At 45.2% G+C, this 27,097-nt stretch overlaps 1 protein-coding gene across 1 annotated transcript in view; it reads left to right on the top strand.

Moving 5' to 3' along the window:
• Positions 1–27,097, top strand: part of LOC136677611 (disintegrin and metalloproteinase domain-containing protein 10-like) — a 97,754-nt gene that overhangs the window by 5,576 nt on the left and 65,081 nt on the right. Inside the window, exon 2 of the mRNA XM_066655176.1 lies at positions 23,080–23,230. Within this exon, the coding sequence (XP_066511273.1) occupies positions 23,080–23,230 (151 nt within the window). The remainder of the gene's footprint in view (positions 1–23,079; positions 23,231–27,097) is intronic.

The following is a 27,097-nucleotide window of genomic DNA, read 5'->3' as shown; positions in this document are numbered from 1 at the left end:
ACTACCGCACACAGACAGTCACTTTACTCACTCGTTCTTCTTACTCACTCACTCACTCTCTTTACTCACTCACTCTCTTTACTCACTCACTCTCGTTCTACTCACTCACTCGCTCTTCACTCACTCTCTTTACTCACTCACTCGCTCTTTTACTCACTCGTTCTTCTCACTCACTCTCTTTACTCACTCACTCTCTTTACTCACTCACTCGCTCTTTTCACTCACTCGTTCTTCTCACTAACTCGCTCACTCTCTTTACTCACTCACTCTCGTTCTACTCACTCACTCACTCTTTACTCACTCACTCACTCATTCGCTCTTTTCACTCACTCGCTCACTCTCTTTACTCACTCACTCTCTTTACTCACTCACTGGATCTTCTCATTTTACTGTCATAGTGTAAAATTGTAACTGAATTGGTTTCTAATTTGCTGTGAATAAAATTTCCATTGAAGTATTAATAAATTCATTTACAGTAGTAATTTAAAAAGCTTGTTTTGTGATTTAAGAAGCTGTAAACGGAATAATCCCAAGCTTTCAAACCAAATCTGCATCTGTTAGAGCTCGTAATGAGCATGAGCATTAAACATCCGCCAGCGTTAGATGCGGATGTTACAGCCACAGACGGGCAGACAGCGTGTGTGTAGGTTTCCTGTTCTTCAGCAGTGATATAACTGATAAACCACTTGAAGCTTTCATCTTTGAGTGACAGGAGACAATCAAGTTCTCGCTTCAGATCTTCAGAGAAGTATCCACAGGGGTTTGTATCCATCCTTCTGCTCTGACTTTGGCTTTCCCTGGTGGAGGTCAACAGGTAACTGAGATTTTCTTGGATTGTGAGAAGAGGAAGCTATGACCAACATTTACCACTGAACTTTGGAGGTGGAAAAATGAAGTCACACAAAAAGCCAATGCAGATATGATTCAAAGATCAGAGACCATCCCTAGTGCCTTTTCTGTCTGTAGTTCTGTCTTCATCAACGTTTAACATGCACCATAGTCAGCAGAGTGCCCCCCACCCCCACCCCCACACACACTGATACAGACCAGACTGCACTGCAATAGCGTGTGGGAATGGAGTTTACTAAGGAAACAGATTTCCCTCTGCGACCACTAACAATGGCCTTTCAGAACAACGCAGACCAGCCAGTGAATGTGCGCTGAAGTTAACGCTGCTTTCAGTTTACTGAGCTGAGGAGAGAAAACTTTGCCCTGTCTTCTAAACCTGAGCTCAGTATTGACAGTCCTTATTTAGGCCTTGCTCTTGGCTCATGGTGCTACAGAATCTGGCCCGGGAGTCTGTCAGCTGGTTGTGGCAGTTTGAGTTCTCCTCTGGCACTTTAACCTGTTCAGTGGTGTTGTAGCAGTTCACAGACCAGTTTTATGTTGGCTGTGTGTGTTTGTTTTGTATGTGCATTTGTGTTGGCCCTCGCCCTTCCGAGGCAGGTGGCGTTGTGTGTCATTGGTGGTGATTTATGGAATGGTCAATTTGTGAAGACTAATAATTGGGCACTAGAGAATATATATATATTTTAACCTTAACCTTGGGCGGCATTGTGGCGTAGCAGGTAGGTGTCGCAGTCACACAGCTCCAGGGACCTGGAGGTTGTGGGTTCGATTCCCACTCCGGGTGACTGTCTGTGAGGAGTGTGGTATGTTCTCCCTGTGTCTGCGTGGGTGTCCTCCAGGTGACTGTCTGTGAGGAGTGTGGTGTGTTCTCCCTGTGTCTGCGTGGGTGTCCTCCGGGTGACTGTCTGTGAGGATTGTGGTGTGTTCTCCCTGTGTCTGCGTGGGTGTCCTCCGGGTGACTGTCTGTGAGGAGTGTGGTGTGTTCTCCCTGTGTCTGCGTGGGTGTCCTCCGGGTGACTGTCTGTGAGGAGTGTGGTGTGTTCTCCCTGTGTCTGCGTGGGTTTCCTCCGGGTGACTGTCTGTGAGGAGTTGGTGTGTTCTCCCCGTGTCCGCGTGGGTTTCCTCCCACCTACCAAAACATACGTTGGTAGGTGGATTGGCGACTCAAAAGTGTCCGTAGATGTGAGTGAATGTGTGTGTGTGTCTGTGTTGCCCTGTGAAGGACTGGCGCCCCCTCCAGGGTGTATTCCCACCTTGCGCCCAATGATTCCAGGTAGGCTCTGGACCCACCGTGACCCTGAACTGGATTTCAGGACAAATTCCAGATCTTACCTAGTGTTCCTTTAAGAAAAATAATAATTGCAATAAAAGTATGTTGTGTTTATGTAGGTGAAGTCTGTTATTGTGTGAATGTGGTCAGTGATTAATGGCACGGCACCTCTGATCCTGTTTAACTGGAAGTCCAGTCTGGATTATTAAAAAGCTTTTTATGTCTGTTTTAAATGTGACGTCTCCAGAGTGTTGTGTCTTTCTTTCAACAAGTTTTGGTCGATATTGTGTATCATAAAAATGTCATTTTTGTATTGCGATGGTTTTTGGTCCATTTTGCCCGGTGCTGTCACGCGCAATTGAAAAATCTCAGATTGCATCTTCGGCCCAGAATTCCCGTATCTGTGCATCCCTAATGAAATGAAAAGCTGCCAAGTCAGTTTCCGCTTTCAGCACATTATTGCTGAAGTAGTGCAGCGTTTTTGAAAGACTGCGTTGACTTTGCACCTTTAACCGAAACATCTTCTTTTCCCAGGGGGCTGCACATGAATAATTTATTGTATGAAGGAAAAGCAAGGTGCTAATCTACTGTCTCTGAGCGCCGTGCTCTCAGCTGGCCTCCGTCCAGAGCCTGTGATGTTTTTTAGGAGAGAACCTTGGGGATAGAAAAGGAGATTTTTCATTAACGTGTTCGTACAGTGAATTATCACTCTGGGATCTTGTGAGGGTCTGCTTCCGGCTTTGTTTTTCCTCTGCTCCGGATTATACCGATGTTTTTCAGGAAAGACGCCTGTGACTTATTTGTGAACGGGGTTTGTTTTGAAGAAGTGAGCAGTTCCTTCCTGGAGATTAGAGGACGAGAGGGTGAGGCTGTCTTTGTCTCTGAGCGAGGCTGTTTTGGTCGTGTGGTGAGAAACAGCTGCTCGGAGGCAGACCGAGGCAGCGCCGTTGCGCTAATGCACCGTAGTTTGTCAGAGGGAGGGCAGAGAGAAAAGCTTTGGAGAACAGGAAGCTGTGGAAAGATATGTAAACCCGGATTATGGTTCTAACACGTGCCTAAAGATTAGGCTTCAAACAGTCCACCTCTAATGCAGGACGACAACACGACAACACACAAGGAGACTCCTGGGATCCAGACACATGCTCCAATAGATGCCACACTACCACCGTTTCCGTAGAGATGGCAAACATAGACTTGACTTCTGGCTGGAACCAAAATTAGCTGCTTTTAATAGAAGTCTGTCTGTCACTCTCCAACTGCTACGACTCAACAGGAGAAAATACACTGCTTACCTTCACTGAACTTCAGCTGTTTAGCTCCGCCCCTTCATGCTGAAGTTACAAGGAGTGTGGAAGTGGCATGGTAGGGGCTGCCATTCAGAACAGATGTCATTTACAAACGTTAACATGTCGCAGAAGGGTTAGAAAGAGGCTGGGAAACAGTCATGTAAAATAGAAACATTATTAAGGAAAATTCTACAAGGTAAAATATTGCAAAGGTGCCCTTTTAAACAAAAAAAAAAACTATATACAGTCTGAAGCGAAATAAAACCAAGCTTCGACCAAAAAATGTTTACAGTAACGGTAAAACCCCACTTTGTCGTCATGAACCGACTGATAAATCGGTCAAGCTCTAGATTTAAAGGCTAAGCAGCAGCTCTATGAAAGTGTCAAACAAATAAATACAGTGGTTGAGTTCCTAACTTGTGTTTATTGATAGTCAGAAAACATGTTATTTCTTACTAATTGAAGGAATAAGGTTTAAAAGACCGTTGATCCCCGCCCCTCAACGGTGTTGGGAAACTCTAATAGGCGTCTTGCCTGTGACGTAGACGGTGGACAACACTCTAGAAGCTGCACTTAATTTAATGTAAAATGACGAAAAGGTGTGTTGTTTTTGGCTGCAATCATTCAATGTACAGTGGGACATCTGTGAACAAATGGCCCAAAGATCCCAAAATATCCAGAAAATGGACTAAAATTTGTCCACTTTAAACGGGCACTTTGGAAAGGACCTTCCGCTCACTCCGTTATCTGTAGCTCATTTCACTGGCGCTTTTCCAACAATATGGGCATGTAAGGACACCAACGAAAGGTGTTCAAGAGCCTCTGTAACATGGAGGTAAACAGGGTAAGGACACTCACTTCGCCTGTTTTAGTTGGTGTTAGTTAACGTTAGCTTGACTCGCTAAACTCGGTGGCTCAGATTATACTCGGCTACGTAGCTGCATTACGGAGGTTTATAGTGTCGGATGAATTCGAGTTCGACTTCGATCACATTTACAAGAATAACGGTACCTCTAAATTTGAGTTTAGCTTATTGCTAGGCTATTGTCATGAATAATGTTGGTTATTTAGCTAGATACTGTCATAACAGTCAGTCATAACGGTGTTTTACCGCGGCGTGGTTCGGCTGTTGTCCACCAGTGACGTCACGGTCGCGTTCAAGAATTTCCGTAGCGAGCTCGGGTTTTTCCATCATTTTAATAAAATTGTCAGTTTTAAAGCAAATTAAGCTGCTATTTTCATTTTAATTCATACTTATATCTGTCAGTAACTACAATAATGTGAAATATTCATGGAGGTTCATTAAGTGGTGCTTAGCCTTTAAAGTAACACTTTGGTATTTATAGATCAGATTTCCAGCTTCCTTCTGAGCCCAGCTGTAGTCGCTCCGCCAAGACACGCTAAATGCACGAAGTTCCCTTCTTTATTTCTGCACTGAAGCTACATTTATGCCCTGCAGATTTATCATTCTGCCCACTGCTGCCTTCATCATCACACACCTGCCTCCTGAGTTCTGTCTGCACTGTTGATTGTCTGTAAACATGTACATTGATTAAATTTGTTTTTCCGCTACTGTCACTTTAACGTTCAGACACAAGAGCTAAAGGTAATTTGCATTCAGCTACATTCAGCTTAATCTGGGCCTCTGTGGCCACTGCGCTCTGTGCTGAGTCTGTTGTGGACTGTAATGCATTTGATACAAAGCCCTTGCTGTATCTTCTTGCTATGACTCATTTTTAACAGGAATTAACCAGGCAGGGGGTGGAAGTGTCAAAGGCTTCCGTGTCTTTTGGTGTGTGAGTGTGTGTGTGTGTGTTTGAGTGGCAACTTACACTTTATAATTTCAGATATCTGAAGCCATACTAATTTTAAATCCGTTAAACGAATGTAAGTGGAGTCTGAGATGCACCTGTTAACTTAAAACAGGCAAAGCATAAGCCACGGTTAACTCAGAAGCGTATTACATCATACAGAGCAGTAGCTGGACACTAGCTTTGGGCAGTGCTTACTGTAAACGCCATGAACTGCGCTGACCTCAGGACACTGACCGAACTGGGCTGTGCAGCACCATGTAAACACAGCAGATTTTAAAGGGCCAATATCATCAAAATCCAGTTTACTCACTGCTTTGTAAATCGAAGAGTTGTGTATCCAGAACAAAAAGTGTAACCTATTGTTGTTGTCCAATTAAAAACATGTGTCTTTTGTGAATATTTATCTGAACACTACGACTGTCCTTCACACTGTGTGGATATGTTATGATCAATGGACCAATAGAAATGCTCCAAAATTACTTTAAATAATTTTCACGTGCACTTTCATTGAAGGTTAAGAAGGTTTACTATTTTGGGAAATACGTGTTTTTAATTGGACAGTGACGATAATCAGTCAATGAAGTCCATATTTGGAAAATGATTCAATATATTGCTGCTGTGAGGTCATAAAAACCCATCTATAATGAGTCTTTGCCTTTAAAGCGCAGCACAGCCAATAAAAATGGAGATCATTTGCATATCACTGCGGTCAAAGCCAAACATATCCAAGATAGTGACTTTTCAGGAGGAGGAAGCAGCCGTTCTAAACTTCTAAAATGAAGTTGATGTAAATCAGATCCATCTCTAGTAGATTTGGAAGATTCCTATTGGTCTATTTAGTGTAAACATGATTCACACAATGTAAATGACTGGCAGGTTTTTCAAATTGTACGTCCACAGCGTCCAAAAGCACCGTCTGTTTTAAGAGTTTAGCAAATGGTGGCGTAGAATGAGTTGTGAGTTTTGGTGCATAAAATACACAAACGCTATAAGTGAGTGGGGGGGGGGGGGGGGGTAAACAGGACTTCCTTTTTGACAGGACAAGCATCTCTCTGTGTTTGTGTGTGGGGGCTGAGGGGTGCTGTTTGTTTTGGATTGTGGAAACGCGTCCAGTGAAAATGATAACACAGAGGTTTTTCCTGTTGACGTTTGAGACCAGGAAGACACGAGCACTTCCACCTTGCTCTGATACACAGTGCTGCTCAAAGCGATTTACAAAGTAGATGAATTCGGGGCGTGAGTGGGGGTCATATATTGAAATTAAGGGGTAATTTTGTATTGTATTTTTTTAAATAGTATTTTTATGGTTACCTGGCCAGGGACCTGTGGGGTTCCTGTCCTACAATAAAATCAAAAGAACAAAATAATATTTAGCAAGTCTCTGTTTTATCAGTGTAGCAAAACGTGCTTTTCCATGGAGATGATACACAGTGAATGTACAGAACTGAGAACCTGGGGGCAGTGGGTGCATGTGAAATTAAGGGTAATTCCTCATTAGGTGCAGCACTGTGGCACTTCCTGTAGTGTTGCTGCCACACAGCTCCAGGGTTCAGAGGTTGTGGTTTTGAACCCCAACTTGGGTGACTGTCTGTGAGGAGTGTGGTGTGTTCTCCCTGTGTCTGCGTTGGTTTCCTCCGAGTGACTGTCTGTGAAGAGTGTTGTGTGTTCTCCCTGTGTCTGCGTGGGTTTCCTCCGGGTGACTGTCTGTGAGGAGTGTGGTGTGTTCTCCCTGTGTCTGCGTGGGTTTCCTCCGGGTGACCGTCTGTGAGGAGTGTGGTGTGTTCTCCCTGTGTCTGCATGGGTTTCCTCCGAGTGACTGTCTGTGAGGAGTGTGGTGTGTTCTCCCTGTGTCTGCGTGGGTTTCCTCCGGGTGACCGTCTGTGAGGAGTGTGGTGTGTTCTCCCTGTGTCTGCGTGGGTTTCCTCCGGGTGTCCTAGTTTCCTCCCACTGTCCGAACACACAAGTCTGTAAGTAGATTGGCTTTGGAAAATTGTGCTTATTGGTGGATGAGGGGGTGCTCTTTTGTGATGGACTGTTGCCTTGTCCAGGGTCTGTTCCTTCCTTGCATCCAGTCAATCTGTGAAGGCTCTGAACTCATTCAATGAACGAAAAACAACAACAACAAAAAACAAAGACCACTCATTAGAACAGGTACATGGCAAAATGCTGGTAGATACTCATTCTTTGGTTAACATTTGACCTGTTCTGGCGCATGCTGTTGTCACATGGCCCAGTTATCTTTTAGGAATTAGACTCATTTGTTCTGAGGATATTGGCGTGGTATCAGTACTGAGTACTGGATCAGTGCCATCGCTGTTTGAGATCCAGTAATGGCAAAAGATATAAAAATGAGAGCTGACTGCATGGACGGATGGCTGAAGTGCAGATCTGTTTAATGGCTTTGGGAGTGATTAGCCTGTGCTCTGTGGGTTTTCAGTGGAAAAAGAAAGTCCTGTTCTATCACAGTGGCCACCGCTCTGTGTGTATTTCTGATCCCCCGCTTCCCCGTGAGTTATGACAACACTGCGCCGCCGCTGTGTTTCTCTCCAAGACTGAGACCCACTCGCTGCAGTATCGACGGAGAAAGAGAATCCATGCTGTACCGACTGTGATTGTCTTTCTCAGAGCCATTTGCTCTGCTGTTCAGCCGCTCCGAGCTGACAGTCCCTGGAAGAAAAGAGTAAACAAACTTTGACTGGAGACGGGGACTAATATAGAGCCGTCTGATGGGCTTTTAATGGTGTTCCAGGAACAAATTGCCAATCCTCTCACTGCAGCATGGCTTTCAGCGGGGAGCTGCAGGCCATGGCTTTATCTCTGCTCTAGAGGAGAGATTCCTGGCTGCCTCAGAGTCCAACCTGTTGTCCGGGTCCATCTTTCAGTTTCGCAGAGGCACAAGGCTTTGACCATTTGATGATACTGTATACGAGGCTACCCTTAATATAACTGTGAATTTTGAAACTACAGGGTGGGCCATTTATATGGATACACCTTAATAAAATGGGAATGTTTGGTGATATTACTGTTTGGTGAAACTACGGATACTGGAAGCCTGTGCTAGCATTTCTCCTGCGGTGTTGCTATCAGTGTGTGAAGAGTGGGAGAAGAGGGTTGCATTGACAATCCAACACAATGGGTAGCACTTAGTACACATTTTATAAGTGGTCAGAAACTTGTAAATAACTCATGAAAGAATAAAGTTACGTTAAAACCAAGCACACCATTGTTTTTCTTGTGAAATTCTCAATACGTTTGATATGTCACATGACCCTCTTCCCATTGAAAAAAAACAAAAGTTGGATCCAAAATGGCAGACTTCAAAATGGCCACCATGGTTACCACTCATCTTGAAAAGTTTCCCCCCTCTCAAAAACTAATGTACCACAAACAGGAACACAATTCCCATTTTATTAAGGTGTATCCATATAAATGGCCCACCCTGTAGTTGCCGTACAATAACGTACTTTGTAGATACTTCTTCTACTGAGTGAATTCAGCTCTGGATACAAGAGTTGGGTTTGAAAAGCTTGTATAATCTTCACAGGAAGGCTTAGACCAGACACATTGGAGCAGCCAAACGAGCTATAGTTCCCAATGCCCAATGCTGAGCTTCACTACTGGTTCAGCAGTGGGCTGTGGAGCAGCGGGACTGTGCTCTGCAGTGATGGAGCAACATTTTTTGAATAGGTTGAAGTGTAGTTTGGGATCCAAAACCAATCCTCCAACATCAACCTCAAATCTGCCTCTCAGATCAGACTCAACCAGATTCGCCAGCTCGCATGTTTACTATAAAATCTGCTGTACAGTCCAGTTTCCCGTGGTCCGTTCCTCTTCTACTAAGCATGCAGTACTCATAGACGGTGGTATAAAAAGAAACAATGGCATCACGTTATGTCTTTGTGTTTCTGAATCCCTCCTCCCTCCGTTTACAATCGTCCACAGAGCGCTGCCTCACTCTCCGGTCCACCACAAAAGCTCATTTGTCTAAAAACATCTGCCATGCCTGTCCAATCTGCAGCGCTACAGTGGTGAGTGTCTGGTTCGGTTGGCGCCTCCGAAGGCAGCGCTGCCAGAGAATTCCTGTAAATGAGCCTTTCTTTTTTGATATCAGCCTTACTTTATAATTTATTCACCCTGGAAGTGATTTTCAGGCCTGTGCACTGTTACAGCTTTGTCAAATATATGAGGACAAATGAGTCTGATGCAAATACAAAAAGGATCACAGTCACCCATGGTGAGAGACGTCTACTTAGGCCTGTGATATCCACAGTTTGAAAAATGGGAGTAGAGGAGGTGAAATATCCGTGCTTTCTCCTCGCTCAACATTCACAGTTGATGTGTCCTTGAGCAGAGCACCTAAGCCACATCTACTCCCTAAACAGCTGGGGTGGCTGCCCTCCACCATGGGAGTGTGTGTTTCATGTTTTATGAGGTGTTCAGGCCTTGATTGTCCAGTCCTAAGACTCGTGGCAGTTGCAAGTTCAGGTTCTGTTTGTCTGCTGGAAAAATATCAGAACAAACCTCTATCCTTTTACTGAATGGTCTGATTTAAACCACTTTTGCTTCCCTCTTTAAAAATCTGGTTTGATATCTGGGACCGCAACCATATGCTGCACCCTGCTGGTGTGGGTTCATCTGTGGGTTTCGTCCCTTCTAATGAGCCGAGTGTGGGCAATCTAAGAGGAAATAAAATTTGTATACACCATCAGAAAATTATGTTACTGTGCCCACAAGGGTTTGTTCCCAGTGCCTTCAGTTAGAGAACATCATTGCATCATGTTCAGTTTTAATTGCAGAATTAGAATTGGAAGGTGCATGGATTGCATCGCGTTTCAACACCAGGCTTTTATTTTGTCTTCTTTTTAAAGAGATTTGTTATAAAAGCTTGTAAATATTCACCATTCCTTCTGTAAATGGAATTGTTAACACCTTTAAGGAACACATTCTGACTTTAAGATTTCTGTTGCAGTTTTGAGGGTATATTTATGTTTGTTAATGGGACTGTACCTGTACAGGCCGTTTTTGACTGCTTGATTTTCAGAAGTAACGTTGACACGAGGAGCTTTAAGGTCTGCTTAAACTTTCCCAAAACAGAAAGCTAGCATTCATGATGGTATGGCGGTGCGTTAGTGCACATGGATTGGGTGACATGCACAAGGCACCGTTAATACTGAATGATATATACAGCTTTTGGAGCAAAAGGCTGCCATCCAGACAACGTCTTTTTCGGTTTTTATTTCAAGGCCAATCCAAAACCTGCATGGGTTATAACCTCATAGCCACATATTAAAGAGTCCAAGAGCTAAACTAGTCCAGACTTGCCACACACTGGAAACAACTGGTGCATTATGAAATGAAAAAAGCACAATAGCAGAGGTCCTGAGCTGTTGAGCAGCTGAATCCTTATAACAAGCAAGAACAGGAAAACACTTCACTTCAAAAACGACAGCAGATGGTCTTCTCGGTTCCCAAACACTTGCAGAATGTTGTTAAATGAATAGGTGTTTCAACACAGTGGTAAACATGCCCCTGTTCCAATTGTTTAGGCACATTTTTGCAGGCATCAAATTCAACAAATTAATTAATGAAATTTCTCAGTTTTTAAATGATTTGCTCAGCAAAGTTTTTGTTGGATGTGGTGTTTTTATGTTCACTCCTGTGTTATCCTCCTGCATACAGATATGGCCAGCCTTTATTTACCCAGAGGTTGAAGTACACAGCAGTGTGAACATTGTGAAGTGTGTTGATAAGAATGCGAGGCTGGATCAGTTGGATAAGCTTTGTAGTTTCTTGTGGGTCTGTGACCTGTTACAGGGTGCTGTTGTCAGTTCAGCACACTCAATTTAAAATTTAGTTTAAAAATATTAATATTGTCAAAGCCAATAACTGTTTGATGGTGATATCATGTTTCATGTTTGTTCTGGAAGTTTTTCAGTGGATTTTATACTGTTCATTTTAATATCGGAATTATATCGTATTGACCAAATTTAAGAAATATATTGTGATATAAATTTTGGCCGTATCGTCCAGCCCTAGTTGAATCGTTGATGTTCAGGCAGTGTTTACAGCAGGACTGGATTTGAGAATCTCTCTGACAAATTCGTAGGGTCCTTGTGGTCATTTTAACCTGCTGCCGGGGTTTTCAGTTATAATTACTTGAGTTCCAGTTGCTAAAAGGTCCACACCTCAGGATCTATGCTTGGTCTCAGAGCTGGGCTTCACATTTCTGCTCTTGATTAATGCCCTGATTCGGGGACCCAGTGAAACCCAGTGGTTTAGGTCTGGCCCACTTATAACACTCCGACATTGTCATTGCCCACCACTAGGATAATGTGCACACACGACTAGAAGAGTGAAACTGTGGACGAATGAGAAGGAACCGACAAACTCAGTTAATCAATCAAATAACCACTCATTGATTAATTGATCATAGAAATGAGTTGCAGCCATAATCTAGGTCACTTTTCGACATTTGAATTACAAGACGAGTCCCTGCGTGCTTGCTCTGCGGCACCTGTTTATTATCCTTGTGTCGTCTCTTAAATTTCTTTGTTCTCTCAGCAGGCGGAGGTCCAGACAAGCAGAAAATTGCAGAAACAGTTCCATGTCATGAATCTGTGTACTTGGAAGAGAATAGTCTCTGGATTTTTAGTCAGATTTAAGACCACAACAAGAACTACGAGAAACAAAGCTGTCACTGGGCACAGAATCTCCTCTGTTTTGTTGTGGGGGGGTGGAAGGGCTGGGAAGTGCTGTCTCACTGCTTGACAAGGGGTAAAAAAAGCATCTGGAGAAACTCTGATGAAGGTTCCAGCCATCAGTGATGAGTAGAGACTTATTTAGGCTTGACACGCCTTGTGATTTTAGTTTGTGATCAGGAAAGATGATGATGATATGTTGAGCTCATGATGCATTTGCATCACCTTCCAGACACTTGAGCATGGAGCACCCACCAGGCAAAATAAATTAGGCAAATTTACGGTGGGAACAGCCCTGCTGAAGGACCCACCCTGGCTTGATTGATGGTACAGTCTTGATTAAGAGCTTGCATTATAATCCTCTCCTGGAAGTGCTCCAGATCAGTTATTACCACTGCAAAGGGTTCTTATCTCCTTTATAGCGGTATGTAAATTAATTAGAGCCAGAGCCGCATTGCAGGAGTCACTCACACACACTCACAGAAGTGACTTTTGGTTCACTAAACAGTTCCGTTTGGAAATGAGGAAATGTGAAGGATTTTCCTGCGACAGAAAAGCTCTTTTCCCCTCAGCACTATGTGATTAGAATGTGATTTGGCAGGTCTTTAAGCTCCTCCCACTCTCAGCTTTCATTCAGTTCTCTAAAGGTTTGGTCTCAAACCCTCCCCACGCCGTCTGCATATTCACCTCCTGCGTTTGCAGGACCCTGAGAACCTGTTCTAAAGAACCACCCCCGCTGGATGTCATGGTGAATGAAATGTGAAACGTGTTGTAATTATGAGTGTAAATGTCCATTTATTCAGGAATTTGTTTCAGTGTTGTTTCTTTAGGAAATGATCCGTCAACTTCACCATCGTAATCCAGTTCTGTGCTTTGGCAAGTTCAGTGTTATTGTGTCCACATCTGGCAAAGACCAAACTTCCCGTGGAATTTTTTTTGTTTGTTTGTTTCTATTTTTTGCTTAAAGGGGACATATTATTCAAAACACTTTTTGCGTGATTTTATATTTCTACTTGGGTCTCTGTTCCTATAAACAAAAAAATAAGATTAAGACATCCATCCGTTTTCTGAGAGTTAGTTGAAAGGTGTAATGATTTGAATGCTTCACGAGCCATTTGAATGGCTCCCTTATTGTGATGTCACAATAAGGACATTTGCATAGAACCACCTCTGGCACCACCCATCACCTGCCAACCCCCAGATTAGTTGAAGATCTGCCATTTTGGTCTGCTGGTTTTACAAGTGGGGGGGGGCATGGCCAGCAACAGCTTATTTGCATAAAAGCGACAGAGCCCTTAAACGGCTCGTTCTGAAAGTGACTGAAACTGAGAACTGGTGAGATCTCTTTATGTGAGACTGATTTTGTGCAAAGCACTTCATTAACATATTTTCTATAGCCCCTTGACCTCTAACTTGTTTTAAAAGAGGTCTAATATGTCTCCTTTAAAGGTTTAAAAGCTGATTAATCTGTGGATCTAGAGCCGACCAACTGACACACTGTTAAACAAGACCTTCGTGTCATTTTTTTTAAATGTTAAAGAGCCCTACCCAGAGTTCAGAGAATCCCCTGTGCCCAGATCATATTTACACCCCTAGTTCCTTTCTTCTCAACTAACACCTGATCTCCGTTCCCTGGGGTGAGACGTGACTTTAGCCGTTGTAAGTTCTCCTCGTGCGGGTCGGCTGATCCTCTGTCCTGACGTGTGCAGTGGTTTTGCGCAATTCCACTGTTCCCTGTTTGCTGTAGTACAAAGGAACGCTGTTTTTCTGATCCACCCTCCACATCCTTTCTGCTCTGTTTGCTTGTGAAGGAAAGCCTGTGGAAGCAAGGTGCTGGGACTTGACTAACTGCGGACATTTCTGTGTCTTCTGAGTGGGGGTGAGAGGGCAAACTGGCTTTGTAAAGAATGCAAATAGGACATGTATGGGCCCAGCCTGGGTGTGCGTGCAATCTTAACGGAGTGCCTCCTACGCAGAACCATCTGAGGCATGGTTTCAAATGACTGGTGAAGGATGGACATGGTTTGTGTTTGTCTGGAGTAAAACATGCTGAAACCATAGACAAAGCTATAGATCAGAGGTCTTCAAATCCAGATTTTTGATTCATGTTCCAGGCCAGGATTTCACAATGGCCTGTAGGTCTATACCTGGCCAGTCAAGTGAAACTCTGCTATAGATGATGTAGATGCTATACTCATATTCACTTGTAGGGTAAAGAAAAGCTGGTTTGGTTTGTTTCCGTTTGTTGTGGCTGAGTGTTTCCTGAATATTCCAGTCACGATATCAACATTGTGGGGAAACGTAGCTCTAAGCTCTGCGTCTTTTAAGGTGGAACGGTGTGTTTGAGGGAGAATAACGATGTTGTTTGAACGCGGCTGAAATTGAACTTGTCTGTAATCTTTTATTCACTGTTTGAATCACCACAGAAACTCATTTGTAACTGGAGTTGTTTATTTTTGTAGCACTGTCGCTAATGCAGTTAGCCGTCTCTCGAGTTTGGAGACATTTCCACCCTAAATGAACCGAAACTGAATATTAACTACCTCTGGAGCAGGAATAGAGTGATATCCTCGTCTCGGTTCATGTTTTTCAACGTTTGGAGCTCTGTCCTTTGTCTAAGACGAGAGAGAGAGAGAGAGACACATACCGGACCGAGCCAGTTTGTTTTTTTACTTCGTTTACTGAAACTAGAGCCTTTTTGTTTGTGTTTAAAAAGCCGTAAAGAGTGCCTTTCATGTTTTTTTGTTGAAACAGAGGCTCAGAAATGGAGCAGTGAGGGAGCTGAAGTCTGTTATTCTCCACAGTCTGCAAAACAATCACCAGCAGATGCAGAGAAATCTTACACACTGCATCTTTAGGCATTTCAGCTTCTCTTTTGTACGTTCTTGTGTTTCAGAATGTCTTCAAAACCCTCTGTGAATTTTAGGCATTTATGAGTTTCTACAGTTGATATCTCAGCATTTCAGACCTGTGTCATTTGTCGGTTTTGTCTTTACTTTTTAATATTTTAACTTTTAAAAATAAGTGAATATTTGTGCGGGGCGGCACGGTGGAGCAGCAGGTAGGTGTCGCAGTCGCACAGCTCCAGGGGCCTGGAGGTTGTGGGTTCAAGTCCTGCTCCGGGTGACTGTCTGTGAGGAGTGTGGTGTGTTCTCTCTGTGTCTGCGTGGGTTTCCTCTGAGTGACTATCTGTGAGGAGTGTGGTTTGTTCTCCCTGTGTCTGCGTGGGTTTCCTCCGGGTGACTGTCTGTGAGGAGTGTGGTGTGTTCTCTCTGTGTCTGCATGGGTTTCCTCCGGGTGACTGTCTGTGAGGAGTGTGGTGTGTTCTCTCTGTGTCTGCGTGGGTTTCCTCCGGGTGACTGTCTGTGAGGAGTGTGGTGTGTTCTCCCTGTGTCTGCGTGGGTTTCCTCTGTGTGACTGACTGTGAGGAGTGTGGTGTGTTCTCCCTGTGTCTGTGTGGGTTTCCTCCGGGTGACTGTCTGTGAGGAGTGTGGTGTGTTCTCCCTGTGTCTGTGTGGGTTTCCTCCGGGTGCTCCGGTTTCCTCCCACAGTCCAAAAACACACGTTTGTAGGTGGATTGGTGACTCAAAAGTGTCCATCGGTGTGAATGTGTGTGTTGCCCTGTGAAGGACTGGCGCCCCCTCCATGGTGTTTTCCTGCCTTGCGCCCAATGATATCCACGGCTTATCTGGGTCTGGGTCGCGGGGGGAGCAGTCAGCTCCTCCTGGGGTATACAGAGGCGTTTCCAGGCCAGTCGAGACATGTAGTCTCTCCAGTGTGTTCTTGGTCTGCCCCGGGGCCTCCTCCCCGTTGGACATGCCCGGAACACCTCACCAGGGAGGCGTCCAGGAGGCATCTGGACCAGATGCCCGAACCACCTCAACTGGCTCCTCTCGACGTGGAGGAGCAGCAGCTCCACTCCGAGTCTCTCCCTGATGTCCGAGCTCCTAACCCTGTCTCTAAGGGAGAGTCCAGACATCCTGCGGAGAAAACTCATTTCAGCTGCTCGTACCCGCGATCTCGTTCTTTCGATCACTACCCAAAGCTCGTGGGTAGATTGAACGGTAAATCGAGAGCTTTGCTTTTCTGCTCAGCTCTCTCTTCACCACAACGGACCGGTACGGAGCCCGCATTACTGCTGACGCTGCACCGCTGTTTAGAATTAGAATCACTTTATTGGCCACTGTGCTGCACACAGAGGAATTTGTTCTGAGTATATAACCCTCTATGCAGTGAAACACACACACACACACACACACACACTAGTGAACACTAGGGGGCAGTGAGCACACTGAGTGCCCGGAGCGGTGGGTAGACCTAGCCACGGCGCCCAGGGAGCAGTTGGGGGTTAGGTGCCTTGCTCGAGGATTCTTCAGCTATGACCTGCCGGCTCTGGGGATCGAACCAGCAACCTTCCGGTTACACTCCCAGTCCCCTGCCCACCAGGCCACGGCTGCCCCCCTTTGTGAATCATCTTTGTCTTTCCTGAATCTCCCAAACATACCTATTTCATTTGTAATGCTGAAATGCGCTGTACCAACATGAAGATTGAGAGTTGGGATGTGGAAGAGGGAACTGTAGTAGGTTTATAATAATAATCATCATCATCATCACACTAACACACTCTTCAGTACTGTTCTTCTGAGCTGAGTGGTGTTCCCTCGACTCTCCCTCTACACTTACATCTCTTTCCTCGTGGAGTCGTCTGAAGCGATCTCACTTTAAAGTGGTTCTCTTTAGAGCGTGGACTCGCCCGTCTGCTAAAGGGAGTAGAGCAGCTGGTAATTATGCCATTACTTTTATCAGGTTTAATGGAATGTCTCTTTCCCTGTCGTTACTCGTGCTCCTCCAGCGTGGCTCAGTCGGTGAAAATCTGTGACTAACGTACTGGCTTTCTGAGCAAATTGCCCGCTTTTTGAAGGGACATGTGTGTCGTGTTGCCATGGAGACGAGAGTTAAGCATCCCACGATTGTCCACTGGACCATAAAAGTGAATGTGCTCGTATTGCTGGGCGCTGCGAGGAGACGCTGTAGTGGAAGCTCTTAAAAATGCCCCGTAATGTCCACATCGAGCTGTAAGGGTCTCGTTCAGGGGTTGATTCTGTCTGCCTCTTCTGAGCAGTGTAAACAAAGAGGTTTGGAGCTGAGCTTAGCTGAGTGAGACGTGTCTGCGTGATACTGCACAGTTCTCCAGGGACTGTAAGAGACCAGGCTTTTACCAGTGATTTTCAGAGACGTTCTTCGCTGTTTCCACCTTCACTAATGCTTCAGCAGCTTCTAGTTCTCCTCGAGTTCTTTTAAAAGGCACTTATTCCGAACAAATATCACATTAATGTGGGGACCCCAAACCCACTCAGGTTTTTTGTGATCTTTTAGAAAACATGGGATAAAACAAGACTTACGTAGTTGCCCTGCCACCTGCGTTCATGTGAGAGCATAAAAATGAGGTTAAAACGAGCAAAACAAAAACAAGAAGCGCCGAGTAAAATCTGAGTAGAACATGAGAACGGAGAAGAAAGAGAACAGAGCTAAAACGGCTAATAAACAGAGCTTCTGCTCCTTTGTCCTCACTGCTGTGCACTCGGGGTCGGGGTGAACAGCGAGCGGCTCGTTATCATTTAAAGGAACAGGCGCTGAAAGCAGACGTCCTAAACAGGGCTGTTTAGACAATGCTGTTGGGTTTGGTCCTTGTGATATTTTAACCAAAACAAGTCACAGATGTTTCATTAAGAACTGGGTTCACATCAGTGTTTTCATAAAGGTTTAGTAACGTTTTCCAAACACAGAAATGATTCTCTTCAATGCCAAAGCCTTTCTTACCCTCTTTCCATTAATTTTAAGGCAGTGTGCGCCCCAAAACCCCTGTTACATTTTGACTCGGTGCTGTGAGGGGGTTGAGGCGGATGCTGAGGGGATGGAGTAAGACCCTGTTGTAGATTCTGAGGAAGGTTTGTGTGTGTTGTTTTTCCTGTGTTTAATAACGATAGTAGCACTGGGGCGAGCTGCCAAAGCTGTGCAGCTATTTAGCATCTCAGAGCTGCTCTGGTGTCACCGTGCATTAATGGGATTGATTTTCCCTGTGTGTCTGTGTGTCTCTCTGTTTTCTGTCTGTCTCAAGCCCATACCGCGTCTTCACGAGTGCTGTCTGCAGCGGATCGGCTCTATTTCAGACGTTCATCTGCTATTTAAAAGCTCTGTTTAGCCTTTATTGATGTCGGGGTGGGGGTGGGGGGGTTCTTTGGCTTTCTGAGTGCGCGTTAGTGTGACGTTTTTTTTGAGAAGCAGCTTTGTGCTGCTGGCTCCTCTGCATTTGCACTGCTAATAAATCCCTATGAAAATAGGCCCTTTCTCACTCTACAAAGCAATGCGTTCCCCATTATTACACGTCTGTATCTTTCTGCTCTTTTTCCATTCCTGTCTCATTATCCCCCGCTCCTGTACTGAGGACCTGGCTGTGTCCAGAGACCCTTAAGGTTACTTTTCCTCCTCCTCTCCTCCTCCTACTGGACGTTCGAACCCTGGAGGAGGTGAGAGAGGCTGCTTCAAACACCTGCCCGTGACGCTTTGACTGGAAGGTGCTGAGGAGGCCTTGCACTGATTTTAGAGGGTCATTATGACCGTCCCCAGAGGAGGGACCACAACAGAGACAGCAGCACAGCATGGGTTTTATATCATTTACATGTACACCATTAAATGGGCGGAGCCTCTGTAGCAGTTGGCGTGTGAGGGACGGGCTTGGGTCTTAATCGGACTCATTCCTGTTTCACTGGACTCCTCCTGCTCCTTTCTCTTTCTCCACTCCTCCATGTTCTTCCAGGGTAGAGGAGGAGTGGAGTGGTAGCAGGAGAGGAGGAGGACAGGAGCAGTGGCTGACCTTACTGCATGCAGTCTTGGAGTGTTAGGATGTCCCTCTCTCGGGTAAAGCCAATCAGGACTCAGCACAGACCTCTGTCATCACGCCATTTACACAATAACACTCTTGGTTAGAGAGAGAGAGAGAGAGAGAGAGAGAGAGAGAGACGGACAGAGAGAGAGAGACTGAGGAAGACTCTAAATGTCACAAGGCATCTCCGTGAGCACATGACTTACATTCACTAAAATACGAGGGATCTCTTTACACTACCAGTATCTCTACTGCTACAGCATGTGCCTGCCTTTATACACACACACACACACACACACAGAGCGGGAGAATGTAATGCCTTTGGAATTGAAATGCGTGTCAGTGTGCCCTGCTTTTTACGAGTAAAGTCACAGCTGATTTATTCTTTTTCTCTCTCTCTCTTTCTCTCTCTCTCTCTCTTTCTCTCTCCCTCTTTTTTCTCTCCCTCTTTCTCTCTCTCTCTCTCTCTCTCTCTCTCTCTGCGTTGATGAGTGGCAGGTTTATCGCTGTCTTGCAGGTGAAGGGTCCTCAACAACTCCAGCATGTGTCCATCTGTCTTTTTTTCTCTCTTCTTTTCCTTTAACTTCTCCCTGTGCTCTCTCTATTTTTTTTTTTACCCTTATCACCCCATCTGCCTCTCTTTCTTTTCCCCTGTCTCTTCTTTTGCTTCCTGTGTCTCTCTCTGTCTTTCACTTTTTCACTCCCCCCACTTTTCTCTCTCTCACTCTCTTTTTATCTCTGTTTCCGAAATAAAGTCAGGTGTCAGAGAGAGAGACGACTGTTTAAATGACCACAGAAACTCATGTGTAACTCGTGTTGTTTAGTTTTGTAGCACTGTCGTTAATGCAGTTAGTCGTCTAAGGGGTCTATTTTACTCATCTGTAGAGCAGAAATAGCGTGATATCCTCGTCTTGCTTTGTGCTTTTCAACATTGGTAGTTCTCTTCATTGCCTTTAAAACAAAAGCGCTGAGTGACTAGCATACCGGGCCGAGCCAGTTTGTTTTTCCATTCATTTACAGACACTGGGGATTCGTAAAGACATTAGACTGGTTTCGAGTGCAAACAGCGTGAAGAGGCAGTGAATTGTGATTTTATAAAATATGTTTTTTGATTTGAATCATGAAATACGCCTTTAATAAGCCCACAGTTACGTTTCTGCGCTTCTGTGACCACTCTGGTGTTAAGGGGCCGTCACAAAATCACGAGCATTAGAAAACATGTGTAAACACTTCTTTAGAGAAACAGAAAATAACAGTTAACACTCAGAAAGAAATGACCCCTTCCCTCCTTTTAATCCTGGTTTAACCGTTTCCACACAGTCACCTGATGTGTGACTCTTCTTCTCATCCTCCTCTTCCTCCTCCTTTTTCTTCCACCTCCTCCCTCTTAGTAGCAGTAGTGTTTTGAGGCGTAGGAGTAGTTCCTGTTTTATTTTGTCGTGGGTGTTCTGTTTCTCAGTCTGTGATGATGTTCACACTTGAAATCCACCCCATGGGACCGGAACATGCCACTATTCAGTTTCTTTGAGGTCTCTGTACGTACCCTGAGCTCATCTGACCTGTGTACACTGTAAACACCGTGGCGTTCTGTTGTGTAAGCTGTGTGACCGCACTCGCCTCATAACCTTAAGCACAAAATGGCTGCTCATGCTCCATTATCTGGTCTCCGGACTAGTTCAGCCCCTTCGTGCACAGTGCAGGGGGTCCGTGTGTCTCAGGGATCCCAAATTCACACTCCACACCTGGGACTCGCGTTCACATGTGTTCAACGTATAGTCTGGGGTCCTGGGTTCAATCCCAAGTCACCTCGGGTCACTCTCTGTGAGTGTGTTCTCCCTGTGCCTGGGTTTCCATCCATAGTCCAACAACTTATGCTGGCATGTGGATTGACTTTTCAAAGCGTCCACAGGTGTGAGTGACTGGGCGAGTGTGTGGTGCCCGGTCCAGTGTATGTTCCTGCTGGTTTCTAGGCAAAGGGAAAGTGTATCAGCGTCACAGACTCAGCCCTCTGCTGAGGTCAGGCTTTTTCTATCCAGTTCTGTACCAGGAAACTGCTTTTGTCCATCACAGGAAGGATGAAAACAGATGTGTACACACACACACACACACACACACACACACGCACCCCACACACACACACACAAACAGATTATATATGGTGCTGTGACCATACTTTATGCATTTGTCGCCTGTCAAAACACCACCATTTTCAGGAAATAGAGAGAAAAACATGTTTAACCAAAAATTACACTGAAGCTTGGTTTCCTGCCCACCTCCAAAAGTTACACAGTGCAGTTTTTGCAGTGCTGAGCTCAGAAAAGCAATGCCAGAGGCTGTTATCTCCCTGTTACGGCTCAGTGAAGCTTCACAATGAATTTCACTGTAATTTTAGGGTCAAAATACTACCTTAGTACCGCCCCTTTAAGTGATGTTTATCCGATGAGGACAGACGTGGTGGTGAACCAGGTCCTACATTGTTGTAGACAGTTGTAGAGAGTCGCATTTCCTCTGTATTTCTCTAGAGTGTTTGAAGTTGCAGTTGTGGAGGACTGAATGCTTTGCTCTTTTTTTTGCAAGTGGAGTGTCTTGGATCTAATCAGTGCAAAGTGTCTCTAAGTGTCTCACACAGTGGCAGAAATAGCCATGGATTGTTTTCTGCTCCTGTTTTTGTTACTTCGTGTGTGTGTGTGTGTGAGAAAATGTCCCGTATCTCTGTAAAGGAAGCTGGTGCTGGAGTTACTGACTGCAGTGCCATCAGGGAGACGGCAAGAAACATTCAGACTCAGAGCTCACAAAGCATTCGTCTCGCTTTTATGAATTATGAGTAATGAGCGATCATGTTGGAGCTTATGAGCAGAGGCAGAAACACAGCGCTGTGTTTTATCCCAATGCTCCAGCAGAGATCCTGCCTGACTGGAGCAGAGCTTATTGTAGCTGTGTTACTGACCCCGCTGGTGGGCTCTGTTAGTAGAGCTATCACAATCTAGACCTGGGGAGGTTTGATATTGCAGAAGATATGAATTTGTGTGTGTGTGTGCGTGTGTGCGTGTGCTGTGAGTATTTCGAGGAGTGTTTCTGTGGGTGTTGTAATTAACGAAGGCCTTTACTCAGTCCAGTAAATATAATAATTATGTAATATTAATGTAATGGAATAATAATGCAGCTCATTCAAGGAGTTTTTCTTGAATACCATGCTGTGTCAAGCTCTTACGAGAATGCATGAGTCTTTTATACAAAGTATATTACAGTTAACCCTTCCATATCAAGGGGGATAGGGGCTAGGTGCCCCCCCCCCCCCCGGGATCTGGACAGTCACCCGGAGGAAACCCACACAAACCCAGGGAGAACACACCACACTCCTCACAGACACTTACCCGGAGGAAACCCATGCAGACACAGGGAGAACACACCACACTCCTCACAGACAGTCAGCCGGAGGAAACCCACGCAGACACAGAGAGAACACACCACACTCCTCACAGACAGTCACCCGGAGGAAACCCACGCAGACACAGGGAGAACACACCACACTCCTCACAGACAGTCACCCGGAGGAAACCCACACAGACACAGAGAGAACACACCACACTCCTCACAGACAGTCACCCGGAGGAAACCCACACAGACACAGAGAGAACACACCACACTCCTCACAGACAGTCACCCGGAGGAAACCCACACAGACACAGAGAGAACACACCACACTCCTCACAGACAGTCACCCGGAGCGTGAATAGGACCCACAACCTCCAGGTCCCTGGAGCTTGGGCGTGTAACTGGAAGGTTGCTGCTTTGATCCCCAGAGCCGGCAGGTTATGACTGAAGTGCCCTTGAGCAAGGAACATAACCCCCAACTGCTCCCAGGGAGCCGTGGCTAGGTCCGCCCACTGCTCTGGGCGTCTGTGCTTACTGCCCCCTACTGTTCACTAGTGTGTGTGTGTGTGTGTGTGTGTGTACTGCACGAATTGGGTTAAATGTGGAGACCAATAAAGTGATTTCACTTCTGATTCTATTATACAGTTCTATATATAATTCAGGCATTTCTGTGTTTATGTCCTTTTCCGTTGTCGTCTACGCCTCGTGGAAATCTCCCTTGAGTCCTGTGACATATTGATGTGGTATTTAATAAATAAACACTTATAGTCTGAATCAGTGGATTCATCCTGTGTATCAGAGTGTTATAACTGCATTGGGATGTACTCTTCATATCTGTCTCCTGAAGCTCCTAGAGTTAAGTCTATCTTCATCCCTTTTTTTTCTATTCTTTTACTCTTTCCAGGTCAGTTTGCCAATCGTCTGAATAAATACATCCGTCACTATGAGGGCCTGTCCTACGATACCGCTGCCCTGCACAGTAAGCACCAGAGAGCTAAAAGAGCCGTCACTCATGAGGATAAATACGTCCACCTCGAATTCCAGTCCCACGGCAGGTGAGTACCCTGCTCTGCTTCGCTTCTCTGAGATGGCTCTTCTTGTACAATCTGACGTACATTCACAAAAATCACCTTCTCCTTTGGAAAAGGATTTGCTCCAAGTGAAATATTTTTAAAACATCCTCCTCCGTTTGATCCCTGGCGAGGGCACAGTCTGTGGCTCGGAGATCAAGGGAGCACGAGTCCTTCCTCTCTGTGTGGGTAGAGCGCCTTCCCCTGTTCCTCCACCAACACACAGACTGGTGCTCCTCAGTGCACAACGGCAGAGTGCTCTCCTCCAAGCATGCTGAGCTTTCCATTAATGAGCTGTGGGTTGAAAAGGTGATTAGTAGATAGAGTTGGATGTGAATACATTGGTGGACAGTTTGTTGTGAATCCAGACGGTGGGATAAGAGTGGGTTAATGTAATGGATACGCTTTGTTTCCCAGGTTGGAGCTGAGGTGGTGGCATTCCCTGTAGGTTTAGTTAAACACGCACCATGATCCGGGTATCATCCACCAGTTGTTTTTTTTTAATTCATAGAAATTCATTCATTCACTCTTCCATTCATCTTCTGTCAGGATCTGTGTCCTTGTCAGGGTCGCAGTGGGTCTACGCAAAATCACTGGGTACAAGACAGGAACACGCCCTGGACGAGGCATCACACACTCACCCTGTCACTCACTCACACACACTCTCATACACACACAGTTTTGCTCAGCCACAGCTACGCCACATACCACTGCGTGTGCTTGGAATGTAGGAGGAAACCTGAGCACCTGGAGGAAACCCCTACACGCACAGGGAGAACACACCACATTCCTCACAGACGGAAATGCAGTTAGAACAAACATTCCTGGCGATAGCAGAGATTCTTATCATTCTTGGTCCTCGAGACGCCGTCTGCTCTTTCCTGGAAGGAGTTCATAGATTTTGGAAAATAATTTGGGAACATTTAAAGGCATTTTATATGAAGTTTGTGTTTTCAGGGACCGTGTGATGGTGTGAGCTTGTGGCATGTGATTTTGCCTGAAGCACAGACAAACACACACACACACATTCGCGAGCTCTTTGTCAAAACCCGCACACTCTCTGGTTTCTACTTTAGCTTCGTGCCAGTTTCCCCTGAAGCCGTTTTCTGTAGTGACACACAGCGCAAGTGTGGGCTACAGTTTGACATTTACTTTAAAGCAGCAGTTTCAGTTTGTTCGGTCCTTCCCGCCCTGCCGCTCTGCTCAGGTTAGAGGACGCCAGCGGCCGGTGTTTCCCTGCTTCGCTGTGGTCGCTGACATCGCATTCATCAGACAGTGGTGGGATGTCATCTGATTCCTTTAGTCTCTGCTGCTTTGCCCCAACACTGTCCACACGAGCCTGTGTTTCTCTTATTTCTCCTATGGCCACGTTTACTGAACGAGAACCTGGGGGAGCAGGGCAGGAAGCGTTGGGCCGAATGGGTTCTGGGCTGGTAGGTTTCATTTGTTAAAGTATGAAGAAAAACAATGCAACACCTTGTCTCCTTACACTGCTGTTCCGAAAAGTGTTTCATTCTTAGCAACTGGTGTGTGAATAGTTTCTGGGCTGTTTCCTGAACAGGTACAATCTCAGATTGAGGGTTAGGAGTCCCTTTGTGTCTGGGGCCACTCTGAAGCCTATATTTAGTGAGGCCTCAGGTCCTTCCCTCATCCTGCTCATTGTTAACCCACTGGGCCACGTCCAGCACACGTCTGTCTTTTGTGAACAAGATAGAATTGAAATGATTTCGTGCGTACTGTAGAGAGCCGAAGCGGAGTGATCTTCCCGCCCTGTACGCAGGGATGTGAGGGAGTTTGATACTCGACTAGGTTTAGGTTTACCCTGGTGGAATTCAAAACACAGACTTTGGAACTGAAGGAATTCACTTGCTTTTGTAAGTGGAAGCACGGCAGTTAGGAAGCTAACAATCGGCAGTATCCCAGAACTCCAACCAGCAACACCCGGAGGAATACCTCGGAAAACCTGTTTCATTATTCAAAAGGGTTTTAAAAATAGGTTCCAAGAATATCTGCGCTCTTTCAGCAGGGTGAAGACTTTGTGGTGATTATGGGATGTGAGGTGAATGACAGAGGTCTCAGGGTTTACACACACAGTCTTGGACGTCCCAGATTACAGTTTTATAAAAATGATATGCTTCATAAACATGAGTTGTGTGAAGAAACAAAGTGCAGCTCCAGTGTGAGGAGAAAGCCCCTCATTAAGAAGCTCTTACGGTTCCCGTGCACAGAAATCTGTATAAACAACAATAATCAGCTCTCAGACGGAGACGTCGTGGGATGCTCTGACAGTTGTCATTATGCGTGTTTTGATAACGACTTTCACGCAAAATGAAATCCTTTCTACTTTTAAATGCAACACGTTCACAGCCTTAAAGGCTAAGCACCACTTAATGGACCTCCATGAATATTGCACATTATTGTAGTTACTGACAGATATAAGTATGAATTAAAATGAAAATAGCTGCTTAATTTGCTTTAAAACTACAATTTTATTAAATTGACGGAAAAACCCGAGCTCTCTACGGAAATTCTTGAACGCGACCGTGACGTCACTGGTGGACAACAGCTGAACAACGCCGCGGTAAAACACCGTTATGACTGACTGTTATGACAGTATCTAGCTAAATAACCAACATTATTCATGACAATAGCCTAGCAATAAGCTAAACTCAAATGTAGAGGTACCGTTATTCTTGTAAATGTGATCGAAGTCGAACTCGAATTCATCCGACACTATAAACCTCCGTAATGCAGCTACGTAGCCGAGTATAATCTGAGACACAGAGTTTAGCGAGTCAAGCTAACGTTAACTAACACCAACTAAAACAGGCGAAGTGAGTGTCCTTACCCTGTTTACCTCCATGTTACAGAGGCTCTTGAACACCTTTCGTTGGTGTCCTTACATGCCCATATTGTTGGAAAAGCGCCAGTGAAATGAGCTACAGATAACGGAGTGAGCGGATGGTCCTTTCCAAAGTGTCCGTTTAAAGTGGACAAATTTAGTCCATTTTCTGGATATTTTGGGATCTTTGGGTCATTTGTTCACAGATGTCCCACTGTACATTGAATGATTGCAGCCAAAAACAACACACCTTTTTGTCATTTCGCATTAAATTAAGTGCAGCTTCTAGAGTGTTGTCCACCGTCTACGTCACAGGCAAGACGCCTATTAGAGTTTCCCAACACCGTTGGGGGGGGACCAACCGTCTTTTAAACCTTATTCCTTCAATTAGTAAGAAATAACATGTTTTCTGACTCTCAATAAACACAAGTTAGGAACTCAACCACTGTATTTATTTGTTTGACACTTTCATAGATCTAAGTCAGGCTAAGATCAGCAGGTTAAGTTTACCAGTGTATTCTGTGTTTGCACTGAGCTGCTCACATTCACAGTCATGCACTCAGCTTGGGCAGTCAGCGCAGACGTGCACAAATCACTGAAAACGACAGTCGGGGGCAGTCTGCACAGAGGGAATTTATGTGGTAAAGGTAGGGAATATCAGTAAATATACTTGTAAGGACGTTATTGCGCTGTGATTAAGAAGGATTGGTGCTGTAATGTGTGAAATGAACACGGAACAAAGGAACCACACGACTGTGACACAACTGCAGCCGAGTCCTGTTCCTTTCTCTTTCTCTCTCTTCACGTGTTTTGCACTGGAGTTCCCAGTGAGTGTGTGCGTGTGTGTGTGTGTGTGTGTGAGCCAATTACACCTAACACAGAGGGTGCATATGGTACTGCTGCTTCTATATTTAATAGAACATGGTGTTGTGAGGAAAAAAAAGCGCAAGTTTCTTCACTGGAAAGCTCCTGCTTTCTTTTCCAACATCTGAGAGAGCTTTTGAAGCCAT

This window comes from Hoplias malabaricus, chromosome Y (assembly GCF_029633855.1).
Source record: "Hoplias malabaricus isolate fHopMal1 chromosome Y, fHopMal1.hap1, whole genome shotgun sequence".
In the NCBI taxonomy this organism is placed as follows: Eukaryota; Metazoa; Chordata; class Actinopteri; order Characiformes; family Erythrinidae; genus Hoplias; species Hoplias malabaricus.
The sequence above is the reverse complement of the archived record's forward strand: the minus strand, read 5'-3'. Positions and strand labels throughout refer to the sequence as shown.